This window comes from Hydra viridissima, unplaced genomic scaffold, assembly GCF_058129835.1.
Source record: "Hydra viridissima isolate aposymbiotic clone 2 unplaced genomic scaffold, HvirCarnegie_v1 scaffold_7, whole genome shotgun sequence".
Classification (NCBI taxonomy): Eukaryota; Metazoa; Cnidaria; class Hydrozoa; order Anthoathecata; family Hydridae; genus Hydra; species Hydra viridissima.
The window spans coordinates 11,152,689-11,169,081 of record NW_028324306.1 but is presented as its reverse complement, the minus strand read 5'-3'; the positions used below and the strand labels follow the sequence as shown (position 1 = coordinate 11,169,081).

General features: G+C 28.1%; 1 protein-coding gene across 1 annotated transcript; it reads left to right on the top strand.

Moving 5' to 3' along the window:
* The first annotated feature begins 511 nt into the window (after window positions 1-511).
* LOC145184643 (serine/threonine-protein kinase TAO1-like) lies at window positions 512-16,133 on the top strand. Its single transcript, XM_090093122.1, has 19 exons — window positions 512-897; window positions 1,025-1,070; window positions 1,492-1,599; window positions 5,241-5,282; window positions 6,766-6,826; window positions 7,052-7,103; window positions 7,841-7,880; window positions 8,366-8,459; window positions 8,557-8,638; window positions 9,038-9,259; window positions 9,497-9,622; window positions 9,839-9,966; window positions 13,162-13,330; window positions 13,413-13,541; window positions 13,630-13,815; window positions 13,954-14,193; window positions 14,297-14,509; window positions 14,768-14,950; window positions 15,031-16,133. The coding sequence occupies exons 1-19, from the start codon at window positions 598-600 to the stop codon at window positions 15,430-15,432; spliced, it is 2,823 nt and encodes a 940-aa protein (XP_089949248.1). The 5' UTR covers window positions 512-597; the 3' UTR covers window positions 15,433-16,133.
* Window positions 16,134-16,393: the final 260 nt, after the last annotated feature.

The window sequence follows — 16,393 nt, the reverse complement described above, 5'->3', positions numbered from 1 at the left end:
AAAAGGTTTGCAGTTGTTAATAATGCTACCAGCTTAACTAGATAAAGATTCAAATAAAAATTTAACTAAGCCCAGAGTTGTTTTTTAGAGTGTTGTTGTGATAATAGCTGCAATCTAAATAAAAACCTTAAAAACATGTTAAAGAATATTTATAAAAATAAAAAAACTTACTTAAAAAAATATTCTTTTTGTTGAATATAGGCAGTTCTGTGTATGCAGTTCGGTGATGGATGAATAAAAGTTGTAAAATATACACTGTTTAGTTATTTATAATTGAATTATTAATTTCAATTTTTTTTAAAAAAAAGCTATTAAAAAATTGTATGCTACTATTAGGCAACAAGTATTTTTTAAAAATCAGTTAAAAATTTGGAATGTTGTTTATTTGTTACTTTTAAATAACATTTTAATTTTAATTTTTAATTTTACTTTTAAATAAGATACATTTACTTTTAAGTAAGATACATTTAAATAAGGTACATTTAAATTTTCATAAGGCCTTCTTAAGCTGTGTAAACTTGCTTTTCTATTTCAGCTAAAGAACAAAAACATTTAGATAGATTGTATTTAAAAAAAATCTGTATGTAGAAACAAACCATGCCCAACCCCAAAGCGGGTGTTAAAAACCCAGAATATGCAGGTCTGTTCTCTGATATTGATCCAGAAAAGATATTTCTTGATCTACGTGAAATTGGGCATGGCAGTTTTGGTGCTGTTTTTTTTGCACGCAATAGTCAAACATCAGAAGGAGTGGCTATCAAGAAAATGTCTTTTTCAGGAAAAAACTCCAATGAAAAGTGGCAGGATATTGTAAAAGAAGTCCGATTCTTTGTTAATTTAAAACATGAAAATTGTGTCAAATATTATGGATGTTATATTAAAGAGCATACAGCTTGGGTGAATGTCAATTTTTATTTCTGTTATATTGTTTTCTATGCAAAAAAAAAAAAAATTTTTTTGCAGTGTATATTTGTTTAATTGATCTTCATTACTAAAGTTCAATTAGGTGAATTTCTTTTTTAAGCTTGTCATGGAGTATTGTATTGGCTCTGCTTCAGATATAATTGAAGGTATAATACTAAAATATTCTTTAAATATTCAGTTCTCATTATGAATGTATGCTTTGTGATAAATAAGTATTTATAGAATCATCACAAGCAATAACATTTTTGTTGGTTGACTATAACTTTTTAAACTATAAATAAAGTTTAACTAAAACTTATGCCATGTAATTTGAATAAAAACAAATCAGACAAAATTACCGAAATTTAATTTGAGCAGCAAAAAAAAAAATTATAAAATTTTTGAAACTGTTTGCACTATGAAATTTTTTTTTTAAGAGTTGTTCTTTTTAAATAGTGGCAAAGTTTAAATAGAGATCAATCATAAGTCTATGTGTTTTTCTTCAATCAAATTATTGAAATTTAATATTTTTGTTTAGTACAAGTCATTATTTTATCTAGTACAAAAAATGCCATTATTTTTATCTAGTACAAAAAAAGCCATTAGCAGAGAGTGAGTGTGCTGCTATTTGCCATGGAACACTAAATGGTCTCAGCCACCTTCACCAGCATAATAGAATACATAGAGATATTAAAGGTGATTTATTATTTGTTTGTGATTTTGAAATTAATTAAGAGTTTTGTAAACTATTGTCAATTATAACAGTGCTTCAATGTAAAACACTTCCTCCTAATGTTTACCATGGCTACATAAAGAGATTTTAACTGCATTTTGTTATATATATATATATATATATATATATATATATATATATATATATATATATATATATATATATATATATATATATATATACATACATACATATACATATATATATATGCAGTACTGTGAATAATATGAAGGACTTATGAAGTAAAAAAAATCAGGTTTATAGACACATATGTTAGAAACAAAAGTATCTAGAAATAATTTAATAAAATATGATACAAAAAGAAAAAACAATTAATACTTCATCTGTTGGTCTTTTGCATTGATCACAGAAGCAAATCTCCTGGAAATTGATTCATATAAATTTGTAATGAAATTTTGTGGAATATTGGCCCATTCTCTTTTTAATATTCGGAAACATTCTTTGACATTTTTGGGGTTATATGTAGCCTTTTTTTTTATTCAAATAATCCCAAACATGTTCTATAATGTTTAAATCTGGACTTTGAGGAGGCCAGTTCATTACTTCGAAAATTCCCTCCTCATATATGTCTTGTAAATATTTTTTGGCCACTCGGGAACAATGATTGGGATTATTGTAGAATGAAATAATTACCAATTAGTCTCATTCCAGATGGTATTGCACGATGTCTTAATATTTCTATTTATTGTTCTCCTCTAAGTGTCACCTCCCCCATGCTTGATTGTTAGATGTAGACAATCAGGGCTGTAAGCCTCTCCAACCCTTCTTCTTACATACTGTCGTCTTCTGCTACCGAACAATTCAAATTTTGATTCATCTGTGTATAATATATGGTTTAACATTTCTTGCATCCAATTATTTACACTGTTTTGCATATCTAAGTATTTTTTCTTTATTGCCACAACGTAGTAAAGGCTTTCGAACTGCAACACACCCTCTTATCCCAGCTTTTAGCAATTGTCGTCGAATCCAAGATGAGGAAATATTGGTTCTAGTCACAGCCTGAATGTCTTGGGCTAGTTCACTGGGTTTTTTTTTCTGATTTCATTTTTTAAATACTTTGCATCATGTCTTGTAAGCTTTGGAGGTCTTCCACTTTGAGTTTTATCCTCAAGAGATCCTGTGTTTTTAAATTTTTTTATAATTTCTCTAAAGGCTGTCCTAGAATATTTTGTTTTTTGGACAATTTGTTGTTCAGAATAACATTCTTCATGAAGGGCAATCATTTTTTTATGTTCCAGGAGTGGAATTTTATCCATTTTAGCGCTTTAATAACAATAAACATAATAGTATAAAAGAAAAAAAAAAAAATACTTAAATTAGAATGCTCTTAGAAATAAATAAATAAATACTCAATATCTATGAAATATATTTGTAAACTGTACTATTATCTAATATGAAGCTTTCACAGCAATAAATAAATAATCCAAGAGCAAACTAAAAACAAACGAGCTGATACGAATTGGATTTAGATCAGCATACAATAAAAACATGTTAGATATCTAAATACAAAAATCTATGTAAAATTTTGATAAGTATTGCTTTTGTTTGTTAAAATAGTGTTTAGTATTGTTTGAAATAAGACATCATTTTATATAAAAAAATATTCAGAAGCTATTATTCAAAGTATGTTAAAAAAACACTAGTTTTAATAAGTGGGCTAAAACTTATTCATAGTTCTGTGTGTGTGTGTGTGTGTGTGTGTGTGTGTGTGTGTTGCAAGATTGTTGAGAATTCTAAAGATTCTCAATAAAATATTGTTTGCTTTTTCATGTAAATGTGGTGGGTTTACTTAAGTTGTTTAAGTAAAACTAGATAATGATCTTCTTTGAGAGTGTTGACCAAGTCAAACCCACAAATGCTACATTTTTCTATTCATATACTTTCAGAGTATCCATATTGTTATGTCTTAGAAGGTTATTGCTCATAGCAACCTTTTTTTCATTGTGTTTCTACAGTCTTGAAAAATTGTTTTAAGGACATTAATTTGCTCAACCAAATAAGTCTAGTTCACACTTACTCACAGATTATAGAAACTCAGTTGATGTTCTGACATTTTTCGTTATATATTAATGAAATGCAATGAAATTTTTCATCCTTTGATCATAAGTTACTCAAAAAATAATTAAGAGATTTTTCTAATTTTTCTGTGTAATGAAGCTATAGGAGTTTATAAGATAGAAGGAGTTATTTTTCAGCTGTTTTTTTTTTGGGTGAACTATTGCATATTTTATAATAACAGGTGAGAAATTAGAGTCTTTAGTTTATAATAGAATAAAACCTAAGATGATTTGAGTGTTATAAGCCAATTTTATTAGTAATATAATAAGCATTTTAACTTGTGTAGAACACCAGTTTAAGGATCTGCTTTATGGGACAGTATTAACAATTTTTTATTCATTGTACAAATATTTTTATATTGGCTTAAAATATTAGTATTGGCTCACATCTAAAAATATTAGTATTGGCTCACATCTAAAAATATTAGTATTGGCTCACATCTAAAAATATTAGTATTGGCTCACATCTAAAAATGAGTAAGTTAATATGGTGAGTCAAAACAGAGACAGGCAATTCAGATGTTCTAAAATATTGTATTCAAAATATCATATTATCCACACAAGAATAGTGTTTTGGAGATAGATACAAGTTGCTAAAGTTGTAGTATTTCTGAGCCCTTACTTTTTAATAGAAAATTCTACTATGATGTATTATTGCAAAAATATTGTATGTGTAAAATAATGATTAGAAATAAAATAAAGTTCTTGTGGGTAGAAACAAAGTAAGTTTATCTGTGTTGCAACATGCAACATGCTTAACTCTGTAATAGAATATGCTGTCAAGTTACTGATACCAATTTATACTAAAATTGTGTCTAATTAGAAATGAAATATTAAAATATTCTTAAGGTAATAAGACATTTGCAGTATTATGCTCTATTTTGATCATCCAGAAAACAAAATTTATAATTAATGAAATTAATTTCTCAGACCAACCATAAGTACTTAAAATGTTTTATTGACAATCTTGGTTTTGTTATTAAGTTATCAAGTTTGTCTTGTAAATCTTGAGGAATACAAATAAAAATGGAATGGCATGAAACAAAATAGTAAAATGAGTAAATCTATTTGATATATTTTAGTTTTGAACATCTGAATATGGACACATTTATGTTCAGCTACTCTAACCATTAACCATGTACTTATACTCAGTGATAAAAATAGAAACAATAATTAAAATTTAAAACTGAAAGGAAAAAAAGAATATTGAATTTTCACACAAATTAAAATTTACATCAGAAAAAGTGATAGAAGCAAAAACTAAACTTGAATCTTTTGGTCTGAAGAAATTAGTTTTCTAGTTTATGTAGGTGCTCTACAAAATTATGTTATAAATACTTTTCAATATTCTTTTTTGTTATTTTTGTTGACTTTAATTATTTAATAAAAGTTAAGAATCAATAAATGTTTGCTGACTACATACAATAAAGGTGAATCCACATTTTGACTCTTTGTTTTCATTGTATATTGTTTTTTAGTCCTAATTTTGTTTTTAATATTTCTGTGTATTTGTTTTCTTTTAGCTGGAAACATTTTACTTTCAGAAAAAGGTGTGGTGAAGTTAGGTGAGAGGTTAAATATCTAAGAATCAGTTTTAATTCTTTTATATTTTTCTATGCTTTACTTGATAGTTAAACATCAATTATGTTACTTGATGACAAAAAAAAATGAGATTGCATAGATATATTGTGTATTTTATTATAATTACTTTGAATGTGTGTATGGATTTTACATAAGCAATAAGCAACTTTGTAAATATTGTACTTGTCATTTTAAAGCAGAAAAAAAAAAAATACCAAATGCACCATATATAATAGAATTGGAACTCAATGAGTTAAAGGAAGTGGTTGGGTTGCTTAAAAAATGATGTAAAGGAACATTACTAAACTCACAGAGGCAATCAGCTAGGAAATTTTTTGAAAAAATTGAAGAAACGCAGAGATGTTAAAGGCAAAAATTAAAAAAAAACAACAAAGATTCCATCAAGGATAGAATCACAAAAACGCAATATAAGAACAAGATGCAGTTTTTTATTTGAAAAATACAAAAATCATAATTGGATAATTGATGATAAATCCTATTTCACTTTAAAGCACAGCACTATTAATGGAAACCAAAATATCTACTCTTGTAACACTTCTTTAACACCACCGAGCGTAATCCAGTTGAAAAACACAAGCAAAAAGTGTTAGTCTGGATTTGTATTTCAGCTAAAGGTACTTCTAAATCTTTTTTTGAACCTTATAAGCAATCAATAAAAGCAAGAATTATACCTGAGCAAATGCATCATAAAAAGACTTGTTCCTTTCATCAAAGCAAACCATCTTGATGACAATTACATATTCTGGCCTGACCTAGCAACATCACATTATGCAAAAAATGGAGTGAAGTATTTCAGACAAAAAAACATAAATTTTGTTGAAAAGGAAGACAACCCTCCCAATATACCTGAATGCAGACATATTGAAGACTTTTGGTCTGAATTGAAAAGAAAAGTATACAAGAACAACTGGCGAGCAGAAACTGTTAATCAACGTTGGGAATAAAGTATTGTTTGAATAAGATCAACTTTATTGCCATACAACGTCTTATGGGATCTGTAAAAGGTCAAATTGATACTGATTGTACTCCAATGACAATTATGTAACAAATTAAAATATTTTAACAAAATCAAAAAAATGTAAAGTATTTGTAAAACAACTTAAAAAATAAAAATTTGTTAACAAAACTATTTCTCTTTTATATCTAAGAAACAGTTATAATCTTTCTTTGTTTGCAAAACAGTTTCTCTTTCTTTTACTTTTTGTTGCTAATAAAAGTATTTTCTAAAAAAAGTTATTATTTATTATTGTTGTTGTTACTTATGTTTTCATTCCATAAACATTTGAGAAAAAAGACTTCAAATCTAGTTGCTTTGTTACAATAACTTAATAATGCTGAACTACACACAACTCTGGTGCCAGTTTTAGAACAAATTTTTTTTAAATGGTGTATTTGAACATTAGTTGGGATAAGTTTCAAAATGTATCTATAGTTTATCTCTTTTAGCTGATTTTGGCGCTGGATCAATGAAAGTACCTGCTAATTCTTTTGTTGGAACACCTTACTGGTAATTTTTAAATGAGTGATCAAGTTTCTTAAATTCTTTAAAAAAGTTCTTAAATTCTTAAATTAGTTTTAGGCATACATTCATCAATTAAGTCTTTTCAGTTTTTTATGTTTTTTGATCTTAAAAGGAACCTAGAATAAAAAATGTTAAAATTGTTAAATTTGTAGTGAATAAATTAAAAATAAACCATTTTATGTACTAACTCATGAATTCTCTTCTTTTAAGGATGTCACCTGAAGTTATTCTTGCAATGGATGAAGGACAGTATGATGGCAAAGTATGTAAAAAAAAAAAAAAAAAAGTTAACATGCTGATAATATGATCCCAAAATACCTTGACTACCATCTCCTTCATATTTAGTACAGATGTTTATAAACTCATCTAATTTTTTAGTGTCAGATAGGATACCTATGCTTTAGGCTTAAATGTGATCCACTTTAGTCTCATTAGTTGCTTTTAAGTACTGGATCATATTTAGAAACCATTTCACTCAAAAAAATCTTTTTATTCAATGATTTACCTTCTTTGCAGCCACAATGCAACAGATTCTGCTCAGTAAGGTATGTATGGCCATTTTGATTCTGTATTAAAAAATCATTCCCTGTGATGTTGTAACCTTGTGCAACCTACATTGGTTTTAGTGATACCACTGTTCTTGTGGTTGGTAATGACAAGCCCGGGTAGCATGAAAAATACAAAATTTAGCAGAACATAAAACAAAAAAATTTTTTTTTAATTTTTATAAGGTTTTTTAAGCTTTAATGTGTTGTAAAAAATTATGTTTATAGAAAGAAAAATTTATGTTTATAGAAAGAAAGAAATTATGTTTATAGAATGAAAAAAAAGAAAAGAAAGAAATTATGAAAATTATTAAAATTAATTTTTCTGTCTGATTGGATTATTTACTAAAATTTTGTCCTTTATCAAAATGCATGCAAATTGTTTTAAGTGTTCATAGTTATTTTGAGTGACTTGAATAATTATTTTATGTGGCTTTGGTTTTCTTACATTCAGGTTGATATATGGTCACTTGGAATTACCTGCATTGAGTTAGGTATGTTCTTCCATGAGTTATTCAAATTTGGTTGCTATGAAGTTTGTAAAAAAAAAATAATAATAATAAAAAAAAATAATTACAAAACATAATTTTATATTTACTTGTTGAAGATGGATTTGTATTTCTAAGGATAAAAATTATTAGATTTTGTATATTCAGTTTTACTTTGAATGTCATGTCTATTTTTATTGACCATTGTAAGAGCAGTTTTTTATATTTTATGAAAAATCGCCAAGTAGTTCAATGTGGTAGCAGGTGGTTGTAAACTTTTTTACAACAGCAGATGCATATCATTTAAATCATTTATCATTTAAATTTTCAGTGTTTGTTAGTAATAACTTTACCTTCAATTAACTCAAAACTGAACAAAATTACTGAAAAATTTTTTTTTATGTTGTAAAGAGGGAAGATCTATTTCTACTTTGTAGAGTTTATGATTAAAAAATTTTCTTGTGTTTACTCTTTATGTTGTTTTTTTTTAGCTGAACGTCAGCCACCTTTATTCAAAATGAATGCAATGAGTGCATTATATCACATTGCTCAAAATGATCCTCCGCGACTTTCTTCTGGTGAATGGTAAATACAAATTTCATTTGTATTAATGATGAACATAATCTAATTTCTTGTAATGGTGTTATTTTTTATAATTCTTTTCTTATTAATGCAATTTTAGGTCTGATGATTTTAGAAACTTTGTTGCAAAATGTCTTGCTAAGCTCCCTTCAGATCGCCCATCTGCAGAAAATCTCCTTAATGTAATTATAGTACTTTATGTTTTAAAGTTAGAGAAGATGTTTATTTTTTTATGCTTCTTGTTTATTGAAAGTGAAATGATGTTAATGAAAAAGGAATGATGTGTGCTTCACAATTCCATATTAAATATGTAACGCTTCACAATTCCATATTAAACATATAATGCTTCACAACTCCATATATAATATAAAAAGTTAAAATACAATAATATGTTAGGACTTTATTCCAAATTACTATAGTTACATGTTGCTAAATTTACATAAACATAGTTAAACATAAATGTAATTACAAGTTGAAAAGAAGTATTACAATTGAAAATATTTGGTAATTAGAGAAAAACTTTACTTTAACGTTTCTTTATGTAGGAACCATTTTTTATGTAGGAACCATTTTTTATGTAGGAACCATTTATATTACGTGAAAGACCCAAAAACACGTTGTTAAATTTAATAGAAAGAACAAAGAGTGCAGTTGCAGCTTTAAATCAAGCAAATTACAATCGAGTAAAAATTATGATGGGTGATACTGATGATGGGGTACCTGAGCAAATAACATTAACAAAAAAGGAAGCTGTTCATCCATGGATTAATCCTCAAGATAAAAGAGTAAACAAGCTAGAAATGGTAAAATGTTTTTAACTTTTTAGATAATCAGTTCCTTAAACTAAATTTTTTAGATGAAAGCAAAAAAAAAAAAAATTGACTTTCAACCTTAAACTTTTTTGTAGAAACATTTTTATGAAAAAGTTTTTTGCACCAACTTTTTTGCACCAACTTTTTTGCACAAAGATTTTATACTTAAGAATTTTTATTAAAATAGAAAAAATATTTGCTTTGTTATAAATCTAAATTTAATTATAGGATATAAAAAAGATAAGTGTAACAAGTCATGGAAGTACACTCAGTGATACATCTCCAAATGCAGGTTCAGAAGATGACTCTGCAAGTCTCTCATCCTCAACGGATAAACCAATATTTTTTACCTCTGTAAGATCTGGTTTTTACCTCTGTAAGATCTGCTTTAAAGCTAGTGTAAAAGCAGTTTTAAAAATGCTTTCCTTTTTTTTTTTTTTTTTTCTTCATTTAATGTTTTTACTTTCTAAACTTAGTCCAACACTGATTTTTAAATCCTTTTTTTTTTTTTTTTTTTTTTTAACATTTTTTTTACTGATTAACATTTTTAATGTCTGTTTCTGATATAAGCCTGTTTCTGATAAACAAGTTAATGACAATCGATTTTCAACATTGCGCCCTGCTCAGTTTGTGGCTCGTCAACTGCAAGAGCATCAAGTATCTAATAATTATAGAGAGCAGCTGCTGTTTTATAAAAGGTAAAGTTTTTGATGAATTTTTTTCTGTGATATTGAGAACTTGAATTCTACTTCTGTTGTTCTCTAATCTGTATTAACCATGTGTCAATTATGTTGTTACCACTTTAATTAATAGTTTTTTTATAATTAAGTTTTGATAAATAATACTTTACTTAATAGATAAATAGACTTTAGAATAATCAATAAAATTATTTTGAAGTCATAAAAACACATTGAAATCTTCAAATCTTGAACTTGTCCACATTTTTTTAATAATGCTCCATACCAAAGAGATTGTAGAGAATAGTTATAACAATTCAGAAACGACAATTTTGATATCAGAGACAAAGAACCCACTGGAGGATCAAAAAAGTTTGAAGATGAAGAATCAGAATCAACAAACACTTAAAAAGCTTTCATGCTCATAAAGTGTTAAAAATTTAATGTAAGCAAGTGTTGAAAATCAATAGGACTAATTCAAAAACTAATTCATAAAAAAAAATTTATTCAAAGAACTTAACACAATAATAAAAGAAGTCATTTGCAGTGAAACAAAATCACAAATAGTGACCAAAGTCACTCTGGGAGCCAAAGTTATCCCAGTTGACATTACCATACAACTTGAAGGAAAGAGGTACTTAAAGAGGTTAATTGTTGCTTCAAAGGCATGAAAGAAAGTCATATTTGCACAGAATTTTAACCAGGGGAGAGAAATGGATTCATTACAAATCATGGGTAAATGGATTCATTACAAATCATGGGTAAAACTTGGGTAGCCATCTGCATCAATGTTAAAGAGGAATATTATTGAGTGTAATATCATGCTGTGTATATGGTGAGAATAAAAAGGTGTGGTGTACAAGCTACTTAAATGTAATGAAGCTATCACTACTGTTTATTATCAAGAACAGTTAACCAATTAAAGCCAATGATTAGAAAAAAAACATCCAATGAAAATTAGTAATTGGAATAGTTCTACAAAAATAAACACTTTTTATTCATGGTCTATCTTAGATTGCAACAATTTTGCAGTATTTTATATCTTAAGAAATCTATTTAGATATTGAAAATTTCAACCAAACATCAGGGCAAATTTAAGCTTTTAACAAATTCCCACAATTGCAAAGTCTTCTTTGAAATTATTTTCAAACAAAAAGTTGAAAAAATTTTATTTTTTGATTTTTACAACTTTTACAACTCAGTGCTTTTAGTTTGATATGGAAAGTAGAGAATACCCATAACTTTGTACTAACTATTAATGAGAGCTCTTTTGCTTGAAATTTGTTGGAAAAACAAGGTATTATTAAAATTATGTTGAGCTGAGCCATCATCAAGTGATTCATAGGGACATAATCTTTAGTAAAGCCTAATGTGAAGGATAATATCTTCTTATTGTATTCATAATTGTAATCATATTGTATCTATTCATTGAGGATATCCTGATGGTGATGTCAAATGACCTGGAGTCCTGTAAACCCTGTACCAGAGTTGAATTTTCTAGATAGAGACTACTCTTTACTATTTTTTCAGTTTTTCCATCAACCTTCATGCGATATAATACTAAACTATGACTTTTAAAATCATCTTTAGAGATTAGAGGCCACCATTTATCAGTTGCAATTTCAGTAGCTGCTCTTGTTGATATATTACTTTTCATGCATACTGGTGTAGCTAAATCAATGTTAATCAAATTCCAATATGAAGTTTTTTAACTTGTAATCATGATTCCATTTTCTCTGATACATACTAGCCTATGTTTTTTTTTTCTGAGTCCAGTTTTCTCTGATACATACCAGCCTATGTTTTTTTCCTGAGCCTGGTTTCAGCTTTTATAATAAGTTAGTTCTCTGTTTAATTATTCCGTTTGTCAATAGCTTTCTTTGCTTTCTCTACCTTTCTGTTACCTTTGAACCTCCATTTAAATTTTAGGACACATACACAGTTCAAAGAGCTTGTAAAGTTTTTTAAAGATTGTAATTATGTTTTCTTTTTTGATCTCTTTTTGTCCAATGAATGAAATATCGTCTTAAAGTTACATGAAAATTACAAAATAAATGTAAATTTGCTAGAATTATCCACAAACCACTGTCAACAATTAATATATCATCAAGCAGTTGGATATAACTAGCTCACTACTTGTTAAAACAAAATCCAGCAAGCCATCAAATGTCAACGGTCAGCTTAGATATCCCATAATTCAAGAGTTCAAAGTAAGTCTGAGAATTTTAGCTATGAAAATTGTAACTTCAAAGAATATCTTGATGTTTAATTATCCATATAAACTATACAAAATGTTTAAAAACAAGTCATCATGGCAGATTTTGTATTAAAAAAATGCTAGTAAGGCCAGTAAAGTTAAGCAATTGAATTTTTCTAAAAGTAAGTGTAAATAACAAGAATTTCTTTTTCACATTCGAATCTTTTCTTCAAAATAAAGTAAAAGAGTCTAAGTGTGACCAGGAGTTTTGAACCAAAAAGTTTTACAACAACAGTTAAACATGAAGGTTGTTCTGTGATGATATGACGCTGTGATCATATGAGGCTGTGATCATATGAAGTTTTGTATGGTTGCTTCTGGTATAAGAAAACAAGTTTTCATCACTGGGAGAATGTGTCAACCCATAAGTTTATGAAGGTTCTAATCATGTTGAAAAATTATATATCTTAGCAATCAGTTAACATAGTTCACAGATTACCTATTCACCGATTACACTTTTTGAGAAGTGTACTATACCACATGGATTTATCTTAGGTCATTATTGTTTGTGTTATTTATAAACAATTTACCTGATCATCTTATGCACCCAAGTATAAACAAGTATGCAAATGATACCAAAATGAAAGTGCAACAGAAAATCTGCTTTTCTATGGTATTGCTGTAAATTTGGCTGCAAGTTAACTTTACTGCATCTTGGCTTTTCAAAAAAATTAAAAAACTAAAAAAAGTTTATGCGTTTATGTAAAATCAATTCTAAGTAATTCTTCAAAAAGTAAAGCAGCAAAATAAGAGTTTTCAATTATTTTTATTATTATTATTACACCTAGGTGTTTGAAAACGTTGATAACTTAACTGATTAACTGATTGATTGATCAAAGAGTTGTTAAATTTAGAACTAGAGTTCTTAGTGTTTAAAGTATATTTAGTATTTATGCTAATTAGAATTTTTTAGTATTTCTATATTTTTTAAATTTTCTAACAAGACTCATTAAATTAAGGGAGCGGCAGCAGCACCAAAAGCAATTTATCCAACTTGAGCAAAGACAACAGCAAGTTATGTCTGAGCATCGCAAATGTTTGCAGAGGGAGTTTGATAATCAAATGCACATGTTTGACAAGGACACTGATAAATTCAAAGCAAGAAATAGGCTGTTGCTTGAGCAAAACGTACTTTCTTAAATAAAATTTTATGCTATGTTTTTTGCTTTTTGTTGTGTGTGCAATTTCTAGTTTAATTGCATGCTTCTAGGTAAAAGAAAGCATAAATGATGAGAAGATTTTGATTCGACAGTTGAAAGAAAAGCAAGATGCTGAAATGCGCTCTCTTTTAAGTCAACTTAAATCAAGTTACAAACAAGCAAAACAAAAACTCAAAAAGGTTGCTTGACATTTTTGTAGTTTGCTAAATATTTAAAGTTTTATTTGTATTACAGGATTTTTTTTGAATCTTTTGAATCTTTGCTCAGGATGAACAGTTAAAACAAGCACAAATAACGTCATATCAATTAAAAGAACAATACGTTCATCAGCAAAAAGTACAAGAACAACAAATGAGTTATCAACATGTTGTCATGATGGAAGAAGAGTTAAGGATATTTCGCCGTGATCAACTTCTAAAGCGACAAGCTCAGCAAAAAGAAATTCTCTTTGAAGTATCTGAATTAGTTTTAAATACTTTTTCATGTTTTTTTTTTTTTAATTATTTGTAACGTCACTTTTATTGATTACTTTCAAAACTTTTCAATTTGATTTTTTATTATTCTTATATTTTTTATATTCTTTTATTTTAGGAGTTGAACAAGCTGCAGTCTCACAAAGACAGAGCTCACCAAATGATGTTACATCACCATCAATGTACTGAAGAACTCGAATTGAGTCAAATGAAAGAGATGCATGATTTGCGGTACGAACAACAAAAGAAATTGCATGCTACAGAATGGGAAAATCAAATGGAGTATAATAAGAAAGCAGAGATGGAGTTGCAAAAAAAACACTTGCTAGAACTCAGACAGAGACCTAAAAATTTAAAGGTGAAATATTTTCTAGATGTATTAAAAAGCTGATTAGTTTACTTTCATTATTTGTTGTCACTTTACGAAGTTATTTATTAAAACTGTTACAATAACTGTTTAGGCTCAAGAGGACCGAGTTAAGAAACAGTTCCGTGAAACATGCAAGATCCAACAGAATCAGTACAAGCTGCTATGTAAACAGACATTAGCTAATGCTCCCAGAGAACATCATCAAGCTATTATAAATAAATTCAAAGAGGACAGGATAAGGAAGTTTGCTGACCTCGAATCGCAATATGAACATAGCATCACTGACTTGCTTCAAAAACAAAAAGTAAATTTAGTCAATTTGTTTTACAGACCTTTTTTCCTTCAACTTTTCTTTGTTCATATTTTAATTGTTTTTAAGTTGTCTTAAAATTTTACAGACGAATATTATAAATTTACATATTTTTCAGCTTGTTGGAAAGAAAATGTTAAATATTTAGTAAAAAGAGGAAATTACGTTTGCCATGATTTATTTTCGTATATTTTAGTTAAGAGGATTCCATCAAAATTTTAGTTGTGGTTTACTGATCTATTTATCGCATAGGTTCGTTTAGATGAGATTCAAATAAACGAATTAAACGCATTACGTGACCAGTTGAAACAAGAGCAAGATATGCTCACTAATTACCAAAATAGACAATCGACACATTTAAGAAGTCATATCGAAAAAGAACTTCAAGAACTCAAAACCAGAGTTGCACTTCGTAAAAAGCTTTTAGAAGAAAAGGTACAGGAAATTATGTCATGTTCTTATTGATTTACATGTTTTGTTGGCGTCTTTTTTTTTAAAAAAAAATTGCGTTTCAGATGAACGAAGAGAGTATTCAACTCCAAGCCATGCGTCAAGAGCGTCTTTTAGAGTTGCAGAATAAGCACCAGCAGCAGCTATTAGAGTTCGACGGTCTTTCGCGGAGATATACTGACAATAGTTTTCGCTCGAGTAACTTGCCAAATTCTGGCAGTCCGAGTCTAAATAGAGGAATGAGTCAAAATAGCCCTCACTTGAGTCGAGGCACGTTTGGTCTGCCTTTAAACCGTTTTCCAAACCGCGAAAGTTCATTAAGTATGAATAGCTTTCAGCAAACAAATTTCTTTTACAGTTCACAGCACGATGATAATACTTTTACAAATTCGCGACCTCGTCCTAATGAGAATCGAAATGGCAGCGCTGTTAATCGACGTTCTTACATTGAATCAGGAAGAAGATAGCGAAACCAATGATTGGTTAGTTATAAAATTATAGGTTTTTCATGTAATTGCTAAACAACATTCGAGAAATCTACACCGAATGTATCAAGTAATGGAAAAGAGCAATAAACGGAGTTTCGGTAAAACGAATACGTGAGATTTTACTGACGCGACCTTTTTCTCATATTGCAGCCAACACCCAAAAGAACACTATTGCATTGAAAAAAATAGAAGACATCTGTTCATCGTCGCTTACACACCTTTCGTTCAAGTTTTTTTTTCACAAATGCGAGTTTTGTTTTGTTAATTTTATAAAGTGCTCTTAAATGAGGTTTTTTAATTGTTCGTCTATGAATTTTTGAGCAATTTTTTACATCTAAATCTATTTTTAGCTACTTCATAGAGTTTTCAACCGGACGTTTATTGTAAATAAAATTTTGCATTTGTTTTGTTTATTAAAAACAGCAGTCATGTCTGTTCTGTTAATTATGAACAGCTATAATTGACTTGTTTTTTAGTATTTTATGTTGTTTTATAGAAGTTTAGATTTTATTATCGGTTTTAAAAAACATCTTGTATTTTGTGATGAGGAAAGTCTTCGCTTTATATTTATGAGCACATTTTTCTCTTGCTGAATATTTTTTTAACTATTCCTTTTTATTCTTGTAAAAAACTTCTTTTTAAAAGCGAGTCGGACTTTTTTTTAATTTGAAATTCATCTTTTTTCCGTGTCATTTTCTCTTGTAATTTCCCTCCTTTTTTTTTTTTTTTTTTTTTTTTTTTTTATTATTAACATTTAAATTTTTATTTTTATGCTGCATCAAGAATACTTCTTTTGTGAGAAATTCATTTTCTTTGTTGAATTGCATTCGAATTGTTTACACACAAAAAATTACTTTCCTTTTTAAATGATCTGTTAACTAACGCCGACGCTGTTCAGTATGTATGTGCTAGTTAGTGTTTTGTGGGTGTTGTGATTTTT